We start from the raw sequence: 17,615 nt of genomic DNA, 5'->3' as shown, positions 1-17,615 counted from the left end.
TACTGACACTGAAGTAGTCAATAAAAGTGACATTTTGGAGGAAATCACTTGTTATATTGCTTGTGTTGAGCTAATTTGATTGTTTTTGTTTCATTGGTTTATTGAAAACAGCAGAAAGTTTGGAAATTGCTAATAATCCGAATTCACAACCGTATATAAAAGTCCCATTTATAATATAAAGTAGTCTGCTAAAGTGAAATGCGCAGGCGAAGATATGGTTGTCTCCTCTCTGCTCACAAACCAGCTCAGGTGTAATAATGATCCAGCCTAATCTATGCTCAGGGAGCAGTATTTGGTCAATAGGCTATAATGGAGCCAAGAGGAGGAGCGCTGCTCCTGGAGCTCAGCCAAGAAAGTGAACGTTCACAGTAGAAACTTCAGGACGGATCTGAGCTACAAGCAGAATTATGGCACTGACAAAACAGTCAAGAATTACACTGAACGATGGGCACAAAATCCCGGTGGTCGGACTGGGCACCTATGCCCCCCAGGAGGTAGGTTGTGACAGCTATTAGCTACAAATTCTGGATGGCTTCTGAAAACTCTAAATCCTTGTGATACAATGCTACGAGCTAACGAGGGAGAGCTTATTTGCTGTTGATATCATAGATGAATACTGCCAGTGCTTATAATAGCACGGGAAGAGGGGCAGATGACGGGTGCAACGTTGTCGTCATGGAGGGCTGAGAAGTTTGTGTCCTCCCTGTTTGAAGACCACTAGGCTGAGGTGACTGATAACAGAGAACAGTGGTTCCCCAGGGATTTGTCTGAGGGACACTCATCCCTTTCTCTCTTACAGCATGTACATTTCATAAAAAGTCCATGGAGCCACTGTTAGGAGTCTCGACACAGAAGCTAGCCAGATATTCCTCCGGGAAGGGGTCCCCCCAGCATGTACATTTAGCAGAGCGGAGGGTGCATGTTAAAAAGGGCATGAAGACAGGAGGTAACGTTGACCCTAAGGCATGGAGGCACAGTAGATATGTGAGACATGGAAGGGACAGAATTGGGGCACCTGGAGCTGTGCAAAGAGTCAGGTTGTACACCAAAAAAGCCTTGGTGGACGTAGAATAAAGAGGAAGGGTAAGGTGAAAGGACAAAGCCAGAGAAGATGCCAACTATGATGAAGGTTTCGAATAGGATGTGGTTCTACGAAATGTTATCGTCTACCCTTGTCTCTTATCATTATTTTAGTTCCCTAAGTCGATGGCGGAGGAGGCTGTGAAAGTCGCTCTTGAGGTTGGGTATCAACACATTGATGCCGCATTAATATACGCGAATGAGGTGGAGGTCGGGCGAGCAATCAATGCGAAGATCGCGGATGGGACGGTCAAGAGAGAAGACGTGTTCTACACCAGCAAGGTAACGACAATGAGATGTCTCCAAAGGCAGCCATGAGATGTCCTCCTTGGCCTCTACATTGAACAAAGGACCGACACTCCAAATCTTTTGGAATTTTTTTGAATTTATTCCACATACGTATACAGGCGTAAATATGCCTGTATATGTAATATCTAATTCCTATCCAAAAATTAAAGAATTCAACCTGTCCCCTTTAATCTGTCACCGTAGATCGCAGAATTTGAGAGACAAAATTGTAAGAGCGGATCTGTTACGTCACTGCCGGAGTCTGCTCCAGCGACTTCTGCTCCGATCGCCAGGCGACGCTGTGTTCCTGCCGTGGATGGTGCTGGTGATGGGAGAGGAGTCGATGCCAGCGGTGGGCGCAGGCTCCGATCATCCACTGGGCTGGGTTATCTTGGGATCTGCAGTACCGCTGGCTGACTGTGGGTGGCATGTGTCTTCCAGCTGAAGTTGCCAGCGTTCAGCTACAGCCAATGGGAAGACACCACACCCTTCTTATTCCCCCTCCTGTCTGCTGACCTCTGCCAGAGATAGTTCTGATTTTCCTGGCTCCTGTTACGTCATATTCTGTTTTGTGATTCCTGTGTGCTGACTTCTGCGTGTTTTCTGACTACCCTCCTGTCTTCTGTTTTTGTACCTTGCTGCCCGATCCGGATTTGACCTCTGCTTGTTTCTGATTACGTCCTTGCCTGCCGATTCTGTCCCTGTTCTGCATTTCCTGGTTTGACCCTGCCTTACTACTACTCTCTCAGACTGCAGCCTTCCACAGGTAGTGATCTCCGGGGCCCTGTGTAATTCCAAATCCCTGTATAGGGGTTAAAGGGTGTCAGGGTTCTGGGGGTCCTGCTTGGTGAGTGGCTTCCCTCTATCCTGTCCATTACAGCCCGTCTGAGTCTGTGGATCCAGGCAGGATCTAAATGGTAAAATTAAATTAGCACAAACCTTCCTATCTCCTCCTGTTATGGGCACCTTCCCGAGCCTTAATTGTGCGCATTGCTCAGGGATTATCAAGGGAGACTCCTTTCATCACCTCCGCAGGCAGGGGAGAATCATTTCCGATAAGGGGATATTACACTTGTCACAGTAGCTACATAGCATTTATTCTGAAGTGTCCCTACGGTATAATCTATGTCGGGTAAACAATCCTGAAACTAAGGCCAGGGCCACACGGGGATCTACTGTGATCCTCGCATGACACTCGGCAGATTCCCCAGCACAGGAGATCGTGTCAGGACATTGAAGCAGCGTGAGTTATACCGGATACTGCAGTCTCTCCATCCACTGGGACTGAATAGGGATTATCATGTAACTTACTTTTTGTAACTCAGCCATACAGGTAATGAAATATTTCATCTACTCATCACAATTTATTATTTTTTAATTTTTTTCTTTCTTAAAAATGTGATTTATTATAATCAATCAGAATATAATATTTATAGAAATATATTTGTAATATTATAGATGTATTAATTTACATAGAACATATTAATGAAATTAATTTTACTTTATAACCTTTGATGATTAGATGTTACATGTGTATTTTTGCAAGGGTGAAAAATTAACCCTTTGATTTATTAGGCTGTTGTTTAATCAGAGTTTTCTTATATGTCTAAAGCCGATGTAATTGTGATTGAACCGTCATCTTGATGAATTTTCTTGTCTTTCATTTAATTGAAATGAGAAGCATATATGGAACTGCAATTACCATAATTTAACTAATTAATCTAATATGCAGATGAGATGGGTGGTTCAGCCACAAAGGCAGTAGTAATCCACTAATTTTATATACAATGTGTCCACCCATATCCTGTCCACCGCCATTAACTTGAGAACGGCGACAGCTATAGGCATAGAAGCGGTGTCTAGGTATAGTAAAGTAGCCATGCGCTACGCAATGAAAACATCTATAGCGCCACCTGGTGGAAAACAACGGAGTTAGCATTTTTATCTCGAAAACGGAACGAGATAGAGAAAAAGTGCATTAAAAAATTGCAGGGCATCATCAATTCAATACAAATCGACACATTGCATACAGAAATGCTATGATATGAAACCCATGACCCCCCCCAAAACACTGAATGCTGGTCACGCATATTTAACTTTGATGCTAAAAGTGTCCCCCGTCAGCTGCAATGCACATCTGGCCTCTGCACAGCATACTGTATCTTGCTGCACATTGTGCAATATGGCAGGTGACACGTTTGCACAAGCATCTGTGATACGTCATCGTAGGTCCTGCAATGTTGGTGGAGGGGTCGCATACACCTGGTGTTTGATGTGACCTCACAGAAAGAAGTCCAATGGGGTCAGGTCAGGTGAGCGGAGGCCACTCCACACAGCCACCATACCCAATGACTTGTAGGAAAGTCTCCATGAGGTGTCGCTTCACGTCCGCAGCCTTGTGAGTTTTACACGTTCTAATCATAGCATTTCTGTATGCAAGGATTCGATTCGTATTGAATTGATGATGCAACTTTGTAATTCACTTTCTTTCTCTCTTTCCGTTTTCAAGATAAAAATGCTAACTTCGCTGTTTTCCACCAGGTGGCGCTATAGGTGGTTTCATTGTGTAGCGCATGGCTACTTTACTATACCTAGACACCACTTCTATGCCTATAGCTGCCACTGTTCTCACGTTAATGGCGGTGGACAGGATATGGGTGGACACACTGTATATATACATATATATATATATATATATATATATATATATATATATATATATATATATATATATATATATATATATATATATATATAATTTATAGATGTGAAAAAGGCTCACTATTAGCTGAAACGTGTAAATTTACGCCTGTATACTTATGTGGAATAAATTCTAAAGAATTCTAGAAGATTTGGAGTGCCGATCCTTTGTTCAAGTTATATTGTGGATGCCTTCCTCAGACACATGTACCTTGGATTGTGTGTCGCCTGGAACACTTGTTTCTGGCCTCTACATTGATCATTGTCCCAAGTATCCGATGCAGAGTGATAAAGGCAGCCATCAGATGTCCTCTTTGGTCTCTACATTTGTCATTGTCACAAATATCCAATGTAGGGTGATAAAGGCAGCCATCAGACGTCTTCTTTGACCCCTACATTGGCCATTGTCACAAGTATCTGATGCGGGGTGATAAAAAAAAGCAGCCATCAGATGTCCTCTTTGGCCTCTAAATTGGTCATTGTCTCAAGTATCCGATGCGGGGTGATAAAGGCAGCCATCAGATGTCCTCTTTGGCCTCTACATGAGTCATTGTCACAAATATCCAATGTAGGGTGATATAGGCAGCCATCAGACGTCTTCTTTGACCCCTACATTGGCCATTGTCACAAGTATCTGATGCGGGGTGATAAAAAAAAGCAGCCATCAGATGTCCTCTTTGGCCTCTAAATTGGTCATTGTCTCAAGTATCCGATGCGGGGTGATAAAGGCAGCCATCAGAGGTCCTCTTTGGCCTCTACATTGGTCATTGTCACAAGTATCCAATGCAGGGTGATAAAGGAGGCCATCAGATGTCCTCTTTGGCCTCTATATAGGTTATTGTCTCAAGTATCCGATGCGAGGTGATAAAGGCAGCCATCAGAGGTCCTCTTTGGCCTCTACATGGGTCATTGTCACAAGTATCCAGTGCAGGGTGATAAAAGCAGCCATCAGAGGTCCTCTTTTGGCCTCTACATCTGTCATTGTCAGAAGTAACAGATGTGGAGTGATACCGTTCAGTGTAGGGTTCTTACCCGTCAATCACTCTTCCATGGACGCTGATTAGAATTACGGTAACTTTTAAATAATTTGTAAGCAATTTTTACTTTTTCCCCTTCTAGCTGTGGAGCACCTACCAGACCCCGACATTGGTCCGTCACGGTCTTGAGAAGTCCTTGAAGGATCTACATCTGGATTACTTAGATCTTTTTCTTATTCATAATCCCGTCGAATTGAAGGTCTGTACGTGAACCCCAACATTTTATAAATTGGTCACAGGTTTAACTTTCTAAAGAACAGACTCAACTGATCTCATGGTCTTAGTTCTTTTTTACACTAAATTTCCTAAGTGCTGTTTTGATGCCTTTTCTATTCTTGCTTTTAAGCCCGGTGACGATTGTAGGATGGGTCCAGCTTGTCTTCTGGGCTACTAAACTTTCATGACTTTCTTCTTCTCGTTTTTAAGCCTGGTGATGATCTGATTCCAACAGATGAAAATGGAAAAGAGATTTATCACAATACTGATATTCGAGACACTTGGAAGGTATGGAGACAAAGACAAAAATTTTAGAGGTTTCAGTTATTGAAGTCACTTGGTCATCCTAAACGCCAAAAGGGACATCTCAGTTTATGAGTGGATCTAGTAATGGCTCATTTCTTCTAGAATAATGGAGTAATGTACAAAAAATGACCTATTGCATAGATAAGGTTTTGTGTTACTAGAGTCTAACTTCCTGTTGTTTCAGGCATCAACACATGTACATGGCCACAATAGTCAGACCCTGACCATATATTTTGTATTGAGTGTCATTGTCAAGGGACGGGAGGATGGTTAGATATGACATCCCCTATTATGATTGGTGGATCCTGTGTTATCAACTGCCTATAGAAGTGGCACCCAACATGTAATTCTGCCTCTGATGATAATGAGGCTGTGGAAAATCCTTCCTGAAAAGACAGGAAGATAACATCTAAAATCTAGGAAACATAGGAAAAAATTGAGATATTCAGCATACAAAAATGGCTATTTTCATATCTGCCCAGTAGCCATGTCAAGGCATACCTCGTATACTGGGTACCTACTCTGAACTGAAGCCTGTCTCTGGGTTTGGGCAAGTGGGAACCTGAAAGAGAGAATAAAATCACATGTGGCATGTCAGAAGGCATGACCCCCATTAATCTAGTCAAAAAAGACTGACGGCACTCCCAAATTGGGATTTGGGAGTGCCGTCAGTCTTTTTAATTAAAAAAAAAAAAAGCCAAATTGGCCAATGTGAAAATTAGACATTTTTTTTTCATTATTTAGCATAAAAAAACCCCAAACTAAAATTAGATTAATAATTCTGTTTTTTTTAATTAAAAATTCTGAAAAACAAAATCTATGTTTATTAAATACATAAAACCCTTATTTAATCAATAGGTAATTTTCTGGTGACCGTTTTCCTATAAAGCCCATTTTTATTTTTGCTACCCCATTTTTCAATTTATCTAAATAAAAAAAAAATCAAAGGAAGAATATGTTTCCATGGTAACAGACTACAAATGTTCCCAGTGTAGTCTGATCCTGTAGATATCTACTTATAAGTATAATGGATGTATATTAGTAATTATGAGGGGGGACAGGTGGAAGGTCGTATAATTACACAGGGTTTATTTCAATTTTAGGGTGTTTTGTGATTTTTGAGGATTTTTTTTTTAATTTTTAGGCTATGGAAGATTGTAAGGAAGCCGGCCTGGTCAGATCTATAGGCGTCTCCAACTTCAACCATAAACAACTGGAGCTCATCCTCACCATGCCGGGGCTGAGATACAAACCCGTGTGCAACCAGGTAATACAGAACTATCCTGTCTCCCAGATTATTTCTATTAAAGTTTTTTTTATATAATATATATAATGAGACAGTGCCAAAAATGTACTAGCCTTCGATGTGACATATCCTTAGAAGAGAGGGTCTAATGACAAATGAGTAATGGAGTTGATCCAAAATCTTAGCTCTGTAGCTGGATCCCTTTATAGGATGAACTCTCCTGAGCCGTCTTATATCCGATGTCTTATACCAGAGAAATCCACATTTTTCTTATTAATGTAGATGATCTGTTAAGATCTATGGGTGTGACACAGATCTCCCTCAGAATATGCCTCTAGAGACGGGGTTACCAGTGTGAGACATGTAGATCACGAGAGCAGACTGTCAGTCAATATATGTCTCCACTGGTAATGCCTCCATTCATTTAGGACACTTACAGCATACAAAAGGCCAGGTTTATGTGAGCCCAACAGCCAGCATCAAGGCGTATCTCATGTTGCTGGGTCCCTACCTAATGCCTCTGGCTGAAAAAGTCTACAATTTTATGGGCGAGCAGGAATCTGCTAATAGGAACTTAAAATTGCCTAAAGCTGAATGTAAGGAGTGCTCAATCAGAATGCAATGCGAAAACTAACATCACTTTCTAACATACAAATGTGAACAGGTGCAAACTGAACATGCAACATATTCTAACAAATAAACAGCTGCACTCTGAAACGCTAAGGCATTCAAACATTGAATATAGGAGTTTGGACATGCATTACTGATAAGGAAAAACATTCTAAAATTGAGACATTTACAGTATACAAAAGGCCAGTTTTATGTTAGCCCAACAGCCAGCGTCAAGGCGTATCTCATGTTGCTGGGATCCTACTTAATGCTTCTGGCTGAAAAAGCCTACAATTTTATGGGCATGCAGGAACTAATAGGAAATTAAAATTGGCTTAACCTGATGGGAAGGAGTGCTCAATCAGAATGCAATGAGAAAACTAATGGCACTTCCTAACAGACAAATGTGAACAGGTGCAAACTGAACATGCAACATATTCTAACAAATAAACAACTGCACTCTGAAACGCCAAGGCATGCAACCATTGACTATAGGAGTTTGGACAAGCATTACTGATAAGGAAATACATTTTCTAAAATTGAGACACTTACAGCATACAAAAGGCCAGTTTTATGTGAGCCCAACAGCCAGCTTCAAGGCATATCTCATGTTGCTGGGTCCCTATTTAATGCTTCTGGCTTAAAAAGCCTACAATTTTATGGGCATGCAGGAACTAATAGAAGATTAAAATTGGCTTAAGCTTATGAGAAGGAGTGCTCAATCAGAATGCAATGAGAAAACTAATGGCACTTCCTAACAGACAAATGTGAACAGGTGCAAACTGAACATGAAATATATTCTATCAAATAAATAACTGCACTCTGAAACGCTAAGGCATGCAAACATTGAATAAAGGAGAGTTTTTTGAATAGTTGGAATTCAGTATTCACTGAACGGGTGGTTTACTTACATGTCTCATAGGTGTGGCCTCCATTGCAATCTTATATATGCATATTTTTGGTTACAAAAAGTTGTGTTGGCTCCAACTAAATGAGATGAGACTTCTCGTTTCTAGTGATGAGTGAGCACTGCCATGCTCGGGTGCTCGGTACTCATTAAGAGCAGTTGGTGCTTGGATGGGCGCCACTCGAGAGCCGAGTATAATGAAATCATTGGGGGACTCTGGCATTTTTATGGGAAATCCTCAAGTCCCCCATTGACTTCCATTATACTCAGGTGCTCGAGTGGCGCCCATCGAAGCGTCAAACTGCTCTTAATGAGTACCAAGCACCCAAGCTGCATACCTGTATTTGGTCTTTACATTAGACATTTTGTACCTCTCCAGATGGAGTGCCATATCTACAATAATCAGGCCAAGCTGCTGGAGTTCTGCAAGTCCCACAACATAGTCCTGGTGGCATATGGGGTGCTGGGATCTACACGTGATGTAAAGTGGTAAGAACGCTCTTTGAATTGGACAAACCAAAATCGCAACTGTTCCCAATCCTTCCTCTCCATACACCAAGTGACGCCATGTTTAATAAGTAAATATTAGTGCACTTAACATTAACAAGGGTATCCGGGACTTTTTGTTTCTTCAGTATGGGGCTAAGCACTAGTGATGAGTGAGCACTACCATGCTCGGGTGCTCGGTACTCGTAACTAGTGATGAGTGGGCATTACCATGCTCGGGTGCTCGGTACTGGTAACTAGTGATGAGCGAGCACTACCATGCTCAGGTGCTCAGTACTGGTAACTAGTGATGAGCGGGCACTACCATGCTCTGGTGCTCAGTACTGGTAACTAGTGATGAGCGGGCACTACCATGCTCGGGTGCTCGGTACTGGTAACTAGTGATGAGCGGGCACTACCATGCTCGGGTGCTCGGTACTGGTAACTAGTGATGAGCGGGCACTACCATGCTCAGGTGCTCAGTACTGGTAACTAGTGATGAGCGGGCACTACCATGCTCGGGTGCTCGGTACTGGTAACTAGTGATGAGCGGGCACTACCATGCTCAGGTGCTCAGTACTGGTAACTAGTGATGAGCGGGCACTACCATGCTCAGGTGCTCAGTACTGGTAACTAGTGATGAGCGGGCACTACCATGCTCAGGTGCTTGGTACCCGTAACTAGTGATGAGCGGGCACTACCATGCTCGAGTGCTCAGTACTGGTAACTAGTGATGACCGGGCACTACCATGCTCAGGTGCTCGGTACTCGTAACTAGTGATGAGCGAGCACTACCATGCTCGGGTGCTCGGTACTCGCAACTAGTGATGAGCGGGCACTACCATGCTCATGTGCTCAGTACTCGTAACTAGTGATGAGTGGGCACTACCATGCTCGGGTGCTCGGTACTCGTAACTAGTGATGAGCGGGCACTACCATGCTCAGGTGCTCAGTACTCGTAACTAGTGATGAGCGGGCACTACCATGCTCAGGTGCTCTGTACTAGTAACTAGTGATGAGCGAGCACTACCATGCTCGGGTGCTCTGTACTCGTAACTAGTGATGAGCGGGCACTACCATGCTCAGGTGCTCAGTACTCGTAACTAGTGATGAGCGGGCACTACCATGCTCGGGTGCTCGGTACTGGTAACTAGTGATGAGCGGGCACTACCATGCTCAGGTGCTTGGTACTCGTAACTAGTGATGAGCGGGCACTACCATGCTCAGGTGCTCGTTACTCGTAACTAGTGATGAGTGGGCACTACCATGCTCAGGTGCTCGTTACTCGTAACTAGTGATGAGCGGGCACTACCATGCTCGAGTGCTCAGTACTCGTAACTAGTGATGAGCGGGCACTACCATGCTCAGGTGCTCGGTACTCGTAACTAGTGATGAGTGAACACTACCATGCTCAGGTGCTCGGTACTCGTAACTAGTGATGAGCGGGCACTACCATGCTCAGGTGCTCAGTACTGGTAACTAGTGATGAGTGAGCACTACCATGCTCGGGTGCTCAGTACTGGTAACTAGTGATGAGCGGGCACTACCATGCTCAGGTGCTCAGTACTGGTAACTAGTGATGAGTGAGCACTACCATGTTCGGGTGCTCAGTACTGGTAACTAGTGATGAGTGAGCACTACCATGCTCGAGTGCTCAGTACTGGTAACTAGTGATGAGTGAGCACTACCATGCTCGGGTGCTCAGTACTGGTAACTAGTGATGAGCGGGCACTACCATGCTCAGGTGCTCAGTACTGGTAACTAGTGATGAGTGAGCACTACCATGTTCGGGTGCTCAGTACTGGTAACTAGTGATGAGTGAGCACTACCATGTTCGGGTGCTCAGTACTGGTAACTAGTGATGAGCGGGCACTACCATGCTCAGGTGCTCAGTACTGGTAACTAGTGATGAGTGGGCACTACCATGCTCAGGTGCTCAGCACTGGTAACTAGTGATGAGTGAGCACTACCATGCTCGGGTGCTCAGTACTGGTAACTAGTGATGAGCGAGCACTACCATGCTCGAGTGCTCAGTACTGGTAACTAGTGATGAGCGGGCACTACCATGCTCGGGTGCTCAGTACTGGTAACTAGTGATGAGTGAGCACTACCATGCTCGAGTGCTCAGTACTGGTAACTAGTGATGAGCGGGCACTACCATGCTCGGGTGCTCAGTACTGGTAACTAGTGATGAGTGAACACTACCATGCTCAGGTGCTTGGTCCTTAAGAGCAGTTGGATGCTCAGATGGGCGAAACTAGAGTACTTGAGTATAATGGAAGTCACTGGAAGTTTCGAGGAATTTTCAAGATTTCCCGGAAAAAGTTACTTCCATTATACTTGGGTACTTAAGTCGCACCCATTCGAGCATCCAACTGCTCGTTACGAATACCGAGCACCCGAGCATGGTAGTGCTCGCTCATCACTCAGCACTTATCCTGCTCACGATTCTCCTACTCCCTGTGACATCTTGTCGATGGAGCAATTTATTTTCTTCACCTGTTCTCTCTCAAGAGGGTGTCACTGCTGTCATCATGTTGATTGACAGTCGGCGCCATAGTTCTTTAGGTCGAGTCGGCAGTCAATCAGCAAAGCAGAAGAGAAGGAACTGCTCTGTCAACATGACATCACAGGAAGCAGGACAATTGCCGGTAGGAGCGGTCCATCAGTGTTTTGAGCCGGCAGAGATCATCACAAGGCAGCACAAGAATAGTTGGTGTCACGCCAGTGACGGTAAAGTAGCAGCAAGGACAGTGTGCACCTGAGATGTCCCTCAAGCTAGGGGTCCCTAGGCTAATCCCTGTCCTCAGCATTAGCACTGGAGGTTGAGAGGCCTGAGTCTCATACCTTGATAAGCTCCTGGATATGACTCACTTAAATATTCCCCCTCCCCAAGGGAGTAAAGGGGTAGGAGAGCAGCTAAACACTCAGGGAACTCAGGCAAGGCAACAGGTATGACAGGGCTCTAAGACCTTCTCCAGTTAGAAACTCCACTGCTGCTAAAGGAGTGACACCTCCACCATAATCAGAAATAGAAATCTATATCCGGCATGGAGTGAAGCCAGGGGAGGGTAGATATAGTGGAAGGGTGGAATAATGACAGGCGTCAGCTGAAATGAAGGCTAAGAGAATTCTCAGCCAGCAGGGAAAGGGTCTTTCACCCGTTCAGCATCGAAGTAAAAGTACATATGCAAGACAACAGTCAAGTGAGCTCTACAGAAGGCTTGCGATTGATTAAATGCTAAGATCTTATGACCACAGTCCCCCAGAGGTGACATCAGGATACTGCACACTCATGACTGTTAGTACCAATTGCCCTTCAGTTAGCCCCATAGGGGTAAAACAAATCTTGGATAATCCCTTTAATTATATGTATATTACATCTTTACTCTTTCAGGATAATCCCGGATGCTCCATTCCTGCTGGAGGACCCTGTGCTTAATGAAATAGCAAAAAAACATGGACGAACTCCGGCCCAAGTTGCAATGAGGCACATGCTGCAGAGGGGGATAGTGGTTCTTGCCAAAAGTTTTAAGGCAGAGAGGATCAAACAGAATCTTGAGGTATGAGATGCGGTCTTGAGAAGGTCACAGTTTGTGGTGATAAAGAATGACTCAACATCTTATGGCTAAAACACATCCATCATGTGACACAGTATCGTTGTCACGGTCATGTCCCTGTTTTTGAGAGACTAGTGACAGCTTTAGGACTGGAGTCTGTCATCTCCATCTTGGACTCTACACTTAAATGTTTCATTTCTCTTGGCGCTCTGAGAGTTAATGTCAGTTTTGCTGCTAGCAGCTTCCCCGCAATGCATGTCAGCTGCAGCTGCTCTGTAGCAACACCCCCTTGTGTTTAAGTAGCAAGGTTTCCCAGCAATCTTTGCTGATTATACAAAACCATTGGTATTCTGGCCGCCTTGGTGGAAGGCGCTGCTATGGTTTCATCTGGAAGTCGTATCTTCTCCATTTTGGTTGTTGTTCTCTAGTTTTTCACAGTTACCCTCATATTGTATTAGAGCATTGGTGGGTCTAGTCAGCCTTACCTTCCCACTCACTAGCCAGGACTATTGTAGGGCCTTTTCAGAGCTTTTGGTTCCTGCTCGGTGACAGGTGCGGAACCTGTATAGGGTCTGGATAGGAGTGTTGGGAACAGTGGCAGGTAACGGCAGGTGTCCCATCTACCCTCTCACTAGTGCCAGGGCCCACCATTGTTATTGTATTCCTGGTATCCTCCATCTTTGTGGTGTGTTTTTGTTGTGCGTCAGACATCTCTTGGTCTGAACGCACTCGCCACGCTTAAAAGCGTGACAATCGTGCATTTCATCCCCTTGCTTGTACCATGTATTAAGATGGTCTACAGTCTGATCTCCACACCTCACAAACAAACTATTCAAGCTAAAAAAATTGTACCCAACGGTACCAATTGGTTGCAAAAGTATACACACCTTTCTATGGTCAACGGGACATTAAAGTGCTACGTAAATACCTGGTAAATTCTGATAGTGCCGCATTTCTTTCAGTGTGATACATCTCCATCAATGTGGACATTTCACCTACGTCCTCTCGTTGCCCATTTCACAATGCTATGGTCCAGTTTCCGAGATTTCACTAGGAAAATTGCTCATTTTTTAGAAATGTAGAATAAGTCGACTTCCATCTATTGTCATTTTAATTTCAGGTTTTTAAATTCGAGTTGAGTGAAGAAGAAATAAAAAGCCTCAATGCACTGAATCGAAACTTACGTTACGTGGATTTCACTAAGTAAGTAGAACATATAGGAGAATATTTTCCCAAAAATTACTGCACAAATGGCACTAAGACGCCACGTATAAAGACGGAATATGTTAAAAAAATCCTTATACTCTCCCTCCGCTCACGTCTCAGATCCCTCTGCTACTCACTACCACTTGTCCAGTACTCACCACATCTTCTGACCTTGAATCTTAAGGCCTCTAACACTGTGGTGGACTTCTGGCCATCATGGTGCCCACCTGGGAGGGTTCTGCCCAAGCATGAGGGAGGTCAACAGTGCCATGATGTCACAACGTGTGCCGTGACCTTCCTTCTCGCATGCGCGGACCCCTCCAAGGTGCCGTGACACCAAGATGTCTACCGCAACGAAAATATAGCTTGAAGATTTGCCTGAGACAGATGAAACTACTTCTGAGATGACTCCTCCTTGCCTCGCTTTTGGTGGTTGAGAAGTCTCAAGGAGGTCAAAAAGTCACAGTCTTATGGAGAACCGTCAATACATCTCCCGACTCGTCTCCACATCGGCGATATGACTCTATGCAAGCCATATTATATCAAGCATCACAGATCAGTACATTTCTATCGTTCTGACACCAGCATGCTCCTTGGTTAGGTGGAGGTTGTGACATTCAAATGCACATTTGGACAACTATCTCCAAAGGTTGGCTCGTAGGAGGGCGTCTCAGCCATGAAATGGCAGGGAATAGCATTACAAGGACATATTCTTGAGTTAAGCAGGTTGAGACCAGAATGAGGCTCTCATAGACTTGTATTGATTTGTGACCTCCGGTACGCTCCATGAAACTGGTGCTGCTGCCAGGTCGCAAATCACCGAAGCCCGATGGGTGCGGCGGTAAAAGAAGATGAAGCCACCAGAAGCACCAATCCAGTAGAGAAATAATAAAAACTCTGGAGTGGTGCTTGACAAGGATGTGATCTCAGCTGCAGTGCCTGAGAACAACCACTAGACATAGTACGGCGCTGTGGTCCTTCACGAATCAGATCCTCCGAGTCCCCCTTTGCTCCACACCTCGAGGGATGTAACGTCATGTTTTCTGCTTTTGCAGGTGGAGCGATCACCCGAAGTATCCGTTCCATGAGGAATATTGAATTCATGTGTTTTGATGCGCGGTAGAAAAAGTCTCCAACCTTTGTACATTGATTATTCAGAAGTTCTATTTTTTTTTGACAAAAAGATTAAAGAAATCACCGAAAATAAAATACTAAAGGGTCTAAGGATTTATTTTACAATGAAGGAACACATCAAATGTTTTATTTACACAGTTACACAGTTACACAGTTACACAGGTCGATAAAAGACCTGGTTTAACCTTCTTCTAATTATACATTACATCACTAAATCATTTATATCTGAAAATGTTTTGTCCTGAGGAAATCATCCAGATATAAAGCTGTTATAGTATCTGCCATCACTACCTCCTGTGGTCGGCATTCCACAGTCTGACTGCTCTAACTGTAAAGAACCCTTTCCTATTTAGCTGCCGGAATCGCTTTTCTTCCCCCGCAGTGACTGCCCCTGGTCCTTAGTATTGTCTTTGGAAGAAATAAGTCATGTGCAAGTCCTTTATATTGACCACACATGTATTTATACATATAAATGAGATCTCCTCTGAGACGTCTTTTTTTCCTCCTCTCATCATACGGGTGGCCTCCATTACTGATCATACGGGTGGCCTCCATTACTCATCATATGTGAGGGCTCCATTACTCATCATACGGGCGGCCTCCATTACTCATCATACGGGCGACCTCCATTACTCATCATATGGGCGGCCTCCATTACTCATCATACAGGTGGCCTCCATTACTGATCATACGGGCGGCCTCCATTACTCATCATACAGGCGGCCTCCATTACTCATCATACGGGCGACCTCCATTACTCATCATATGGGCGGCCTCCATTACTCATCATACGGGCGACCTCCATTACTCATCATATGGGCGGCCTCCATTACTCATCATACAGGCGGCCTCCATTACTCATCATACGGGCGACCTCCATTACTCATCATATGGGCGGCCTCCATTACTCATCATACGGGCGGCCTCCATTACTCATCATACGGGCGGCCTCCATTCCTCATCATATGTGAGGCCTCCATTACTCATCATACGGGTGGCCTCCATTACTGATCATACGGGCGGCCTCCATTACTCATCATACAGGCGGCCTCCATTCCTCATCATATGTGAGGCCTCCATTACTCATCATACAGGCGGCCTCCATTACTCATCATAAGGGTGGCCTCCATTACTCATCATACAGGCGGCCTCCATTCCTCATCATATGTGAGGCCTCCATTACTCATCATACAGGCGGCCTCCATTCCTCATCATACAGGCGGCCTCCATTACTCATCATATGTGGAGCCTCCATTACTCATCATATCTGGGGCCTCCATTACTCATCATATGTGAGGCCTCCATTCCTCATCATACAGGCGGCCTCCATTCCTCATCATACAGGCGGCCTCCATTACTCATCATATGTGGAGCCTCCATTACTCATCATATCTGGGGCCTCCATTACTCATCATACAGGCGGCCTCCATTCCTCATCATATGTGAGGCCTCCATTACTCATCATACAGGCGGCCTCCATTCCTCATCATATGTGAGGCCTCCATTACTCATCATACAGGTGGCCTCCATTACTCATCATACGGGCGGCCTCCATTACTCATCATACAGGCGGCCTCCATTACTCATCATATGTGGAGCCTCCATTACTCATCATATCTGGGGCCTCCATTACTCATCATACAGGCGGCCTCCATTCCTCATCATATGTGAGGCCTCCATTACTCATCATACAGGCGGCCTCCATTCCTCATCATATGTGAGGCCTCCATTACTCATCATACGGGCGGCCTCCATTACTCATCATACGGGCGGCCTCCATTACTCATCATACAGGCGGCCTCCATTACTCATCATATGTGGAGCCTCCATTACTCATCATATCTGGGGCCTCCATTACTCATCATACAGGCGGCCTCCATTCCTCATCATATGTGAGGCCTCCATTACTCATCATATGGGCGGCCTCCATTACTCATCATATGGGCGGCCTCCATTACTCATCATACCGGCGGCCTCCATTACTCATCATACCGGCGGCCTCCATTACTGATCATACGGGCGGCCTCCATTAGTCATCATACGGGCGGCCTCCATTCCTTGTAATAGTCTAGTTATCCGCCTTTGAACTGACACTAACTTCTGAATGTCCTTTTTAAAATGTGGAGCCCAAAACTGGATCCCATATTCCAGATGTGGCCTTACAAGTGACTTATAGAGGGGTAAGGGTATGTCCGCAGGCTTCAGTTTTGTGTTGTCTCTCAAAAACGCATTTTCTGACCAAAAAATGTACCTTGTGCCAAAAAACGCACCAAAAATTATGCCTTTTTCTGTTTTGTTTGTGCATTTTTGACCCATGCGTTTTTTTTTTTTTAGTACATAGTAATGGGTGGACCAGTGGGTCTAACAGGTTTAAAAAAAACAAAAAAAGGAAACCTGGACCGAATGTATCCAGGGTATTTGGCTGAACGCCGGTCCCCATAGAAATCTTCACAATGGTGGTAAACGAGATAGGGGGATTGGCCAAGTGCATTATACTTACCAAGTCTCCAGCGCAGCAGTAACTGCTCTCACGGCCACTCATTAGCCTCATGCATGTTTCCTGCTTCCCCCGTCCACCAGCGTCTGTGATTGGTTGCAGTCAGACAGCGCCCCCACCCTGAGTGGCAGCATGTCTGACTGCTTGCAATCACACATGCTGTTTGCGGGTCTGTATTGTACTGTAAAAATAAATACATTAAAAAAAATTGGCGTAGGGTCCCCCATATCATGATACCCAGGACAGATAAAGCATACGGCTACAGGCTGCAGCCCTCAGCCCTGCGCCAATCTTGGCTGTGTATCAAAATAAGAGGAACCGCAGGCGGCTTCTTTAAAAAAAA

The 17,615-nt window shown here is 44.6% G+C and overlaps 1 protein-coding gene across 2 annotated transcripts; it reads left to right on the top strand.

The window, feature by feature from the left end:
• Positions 1–355: 355 nt before the first annotated feature.
• LOC142302678 (dihydrodiol dehydrogenase 3-like) lies at positions 356–14,850 on the top strand. Of its 2 annotated transcripts, none has more exons than XM_075343779.1 (9): positions 356–494; positions 1,195–1,362; positions 5,188–5,304; positions 5,532–5,609; positions 6,772–6,894; positions 8,769–8,878; positions 12,273–12,438; positions 13,556–13,638; positions 14,697–14,850. In XM_075343779.1, the coding sequence occupies exons 1-9, from the start codon at positions 408–410 to the stop codon at positions 14,737–14,739; spliced, it is 975 nt and encodes a 324-aa protein (XP_075199894.1). In that variant the 5' UTR covers positions 356–407; the 3' UTR covers positions 14,740–14,850. The 2 variants fall into 2 exon arrangements, with proteins under 2 accessions (XP_075199894.1, XP_075199895.1); XM_075343780.1 differs by lacking the exon at positions 356–494 and adding an exon at positions 654–727.
• Positions 14,851–17,615: the final 2,765 nt, after the last annotated feature.

Source organism: Anomaloglossus baeobatrachus, chromosome 4 (genome assembly GCF_048569485.1).
Source record: "Anomaloglossus baeobatrachus isolate aAnoBae1 chromosome 4, aAnoBae1.hap1, whole genome shotgun sequence".
Lineage (NCBI taxonomy): Eukaryota > Metazoa > Chordata > Amphibia > Anura > Aromobatidae > Anomaloglossus > Anomaloglossus baeobatrachus.
The sequence above is the reverse complement of the archived record's forward strand: the minus strand, read 5'-3'. Positions and strand labels throughout refer to the sequence as shown.

Bases quoted from the DNA above. Each gene is read 5' to 3' on its own strand.
- LOC142302678 (XM_075343779.1), top strand. From the start codon at position 408: ATGGCACTGACAAAACAGTCAAGAATTACACTGAACGATGGGCACAAA. The intron at 495-1,194 runs GTAGGTTGTGAC...TCATTATTTTAG, and splicing joins GCACCTATGCCCCCCAGGAG to TTCCCTAAGTCGATGGCGGA. The intron at 12,439-13,555 runs GTATGAGATGCG...TTTTAATTTCAG, and splicing joins GGATCAAACAGAATCTTGAG to GTTTTTAAATTCGAGTTGAG.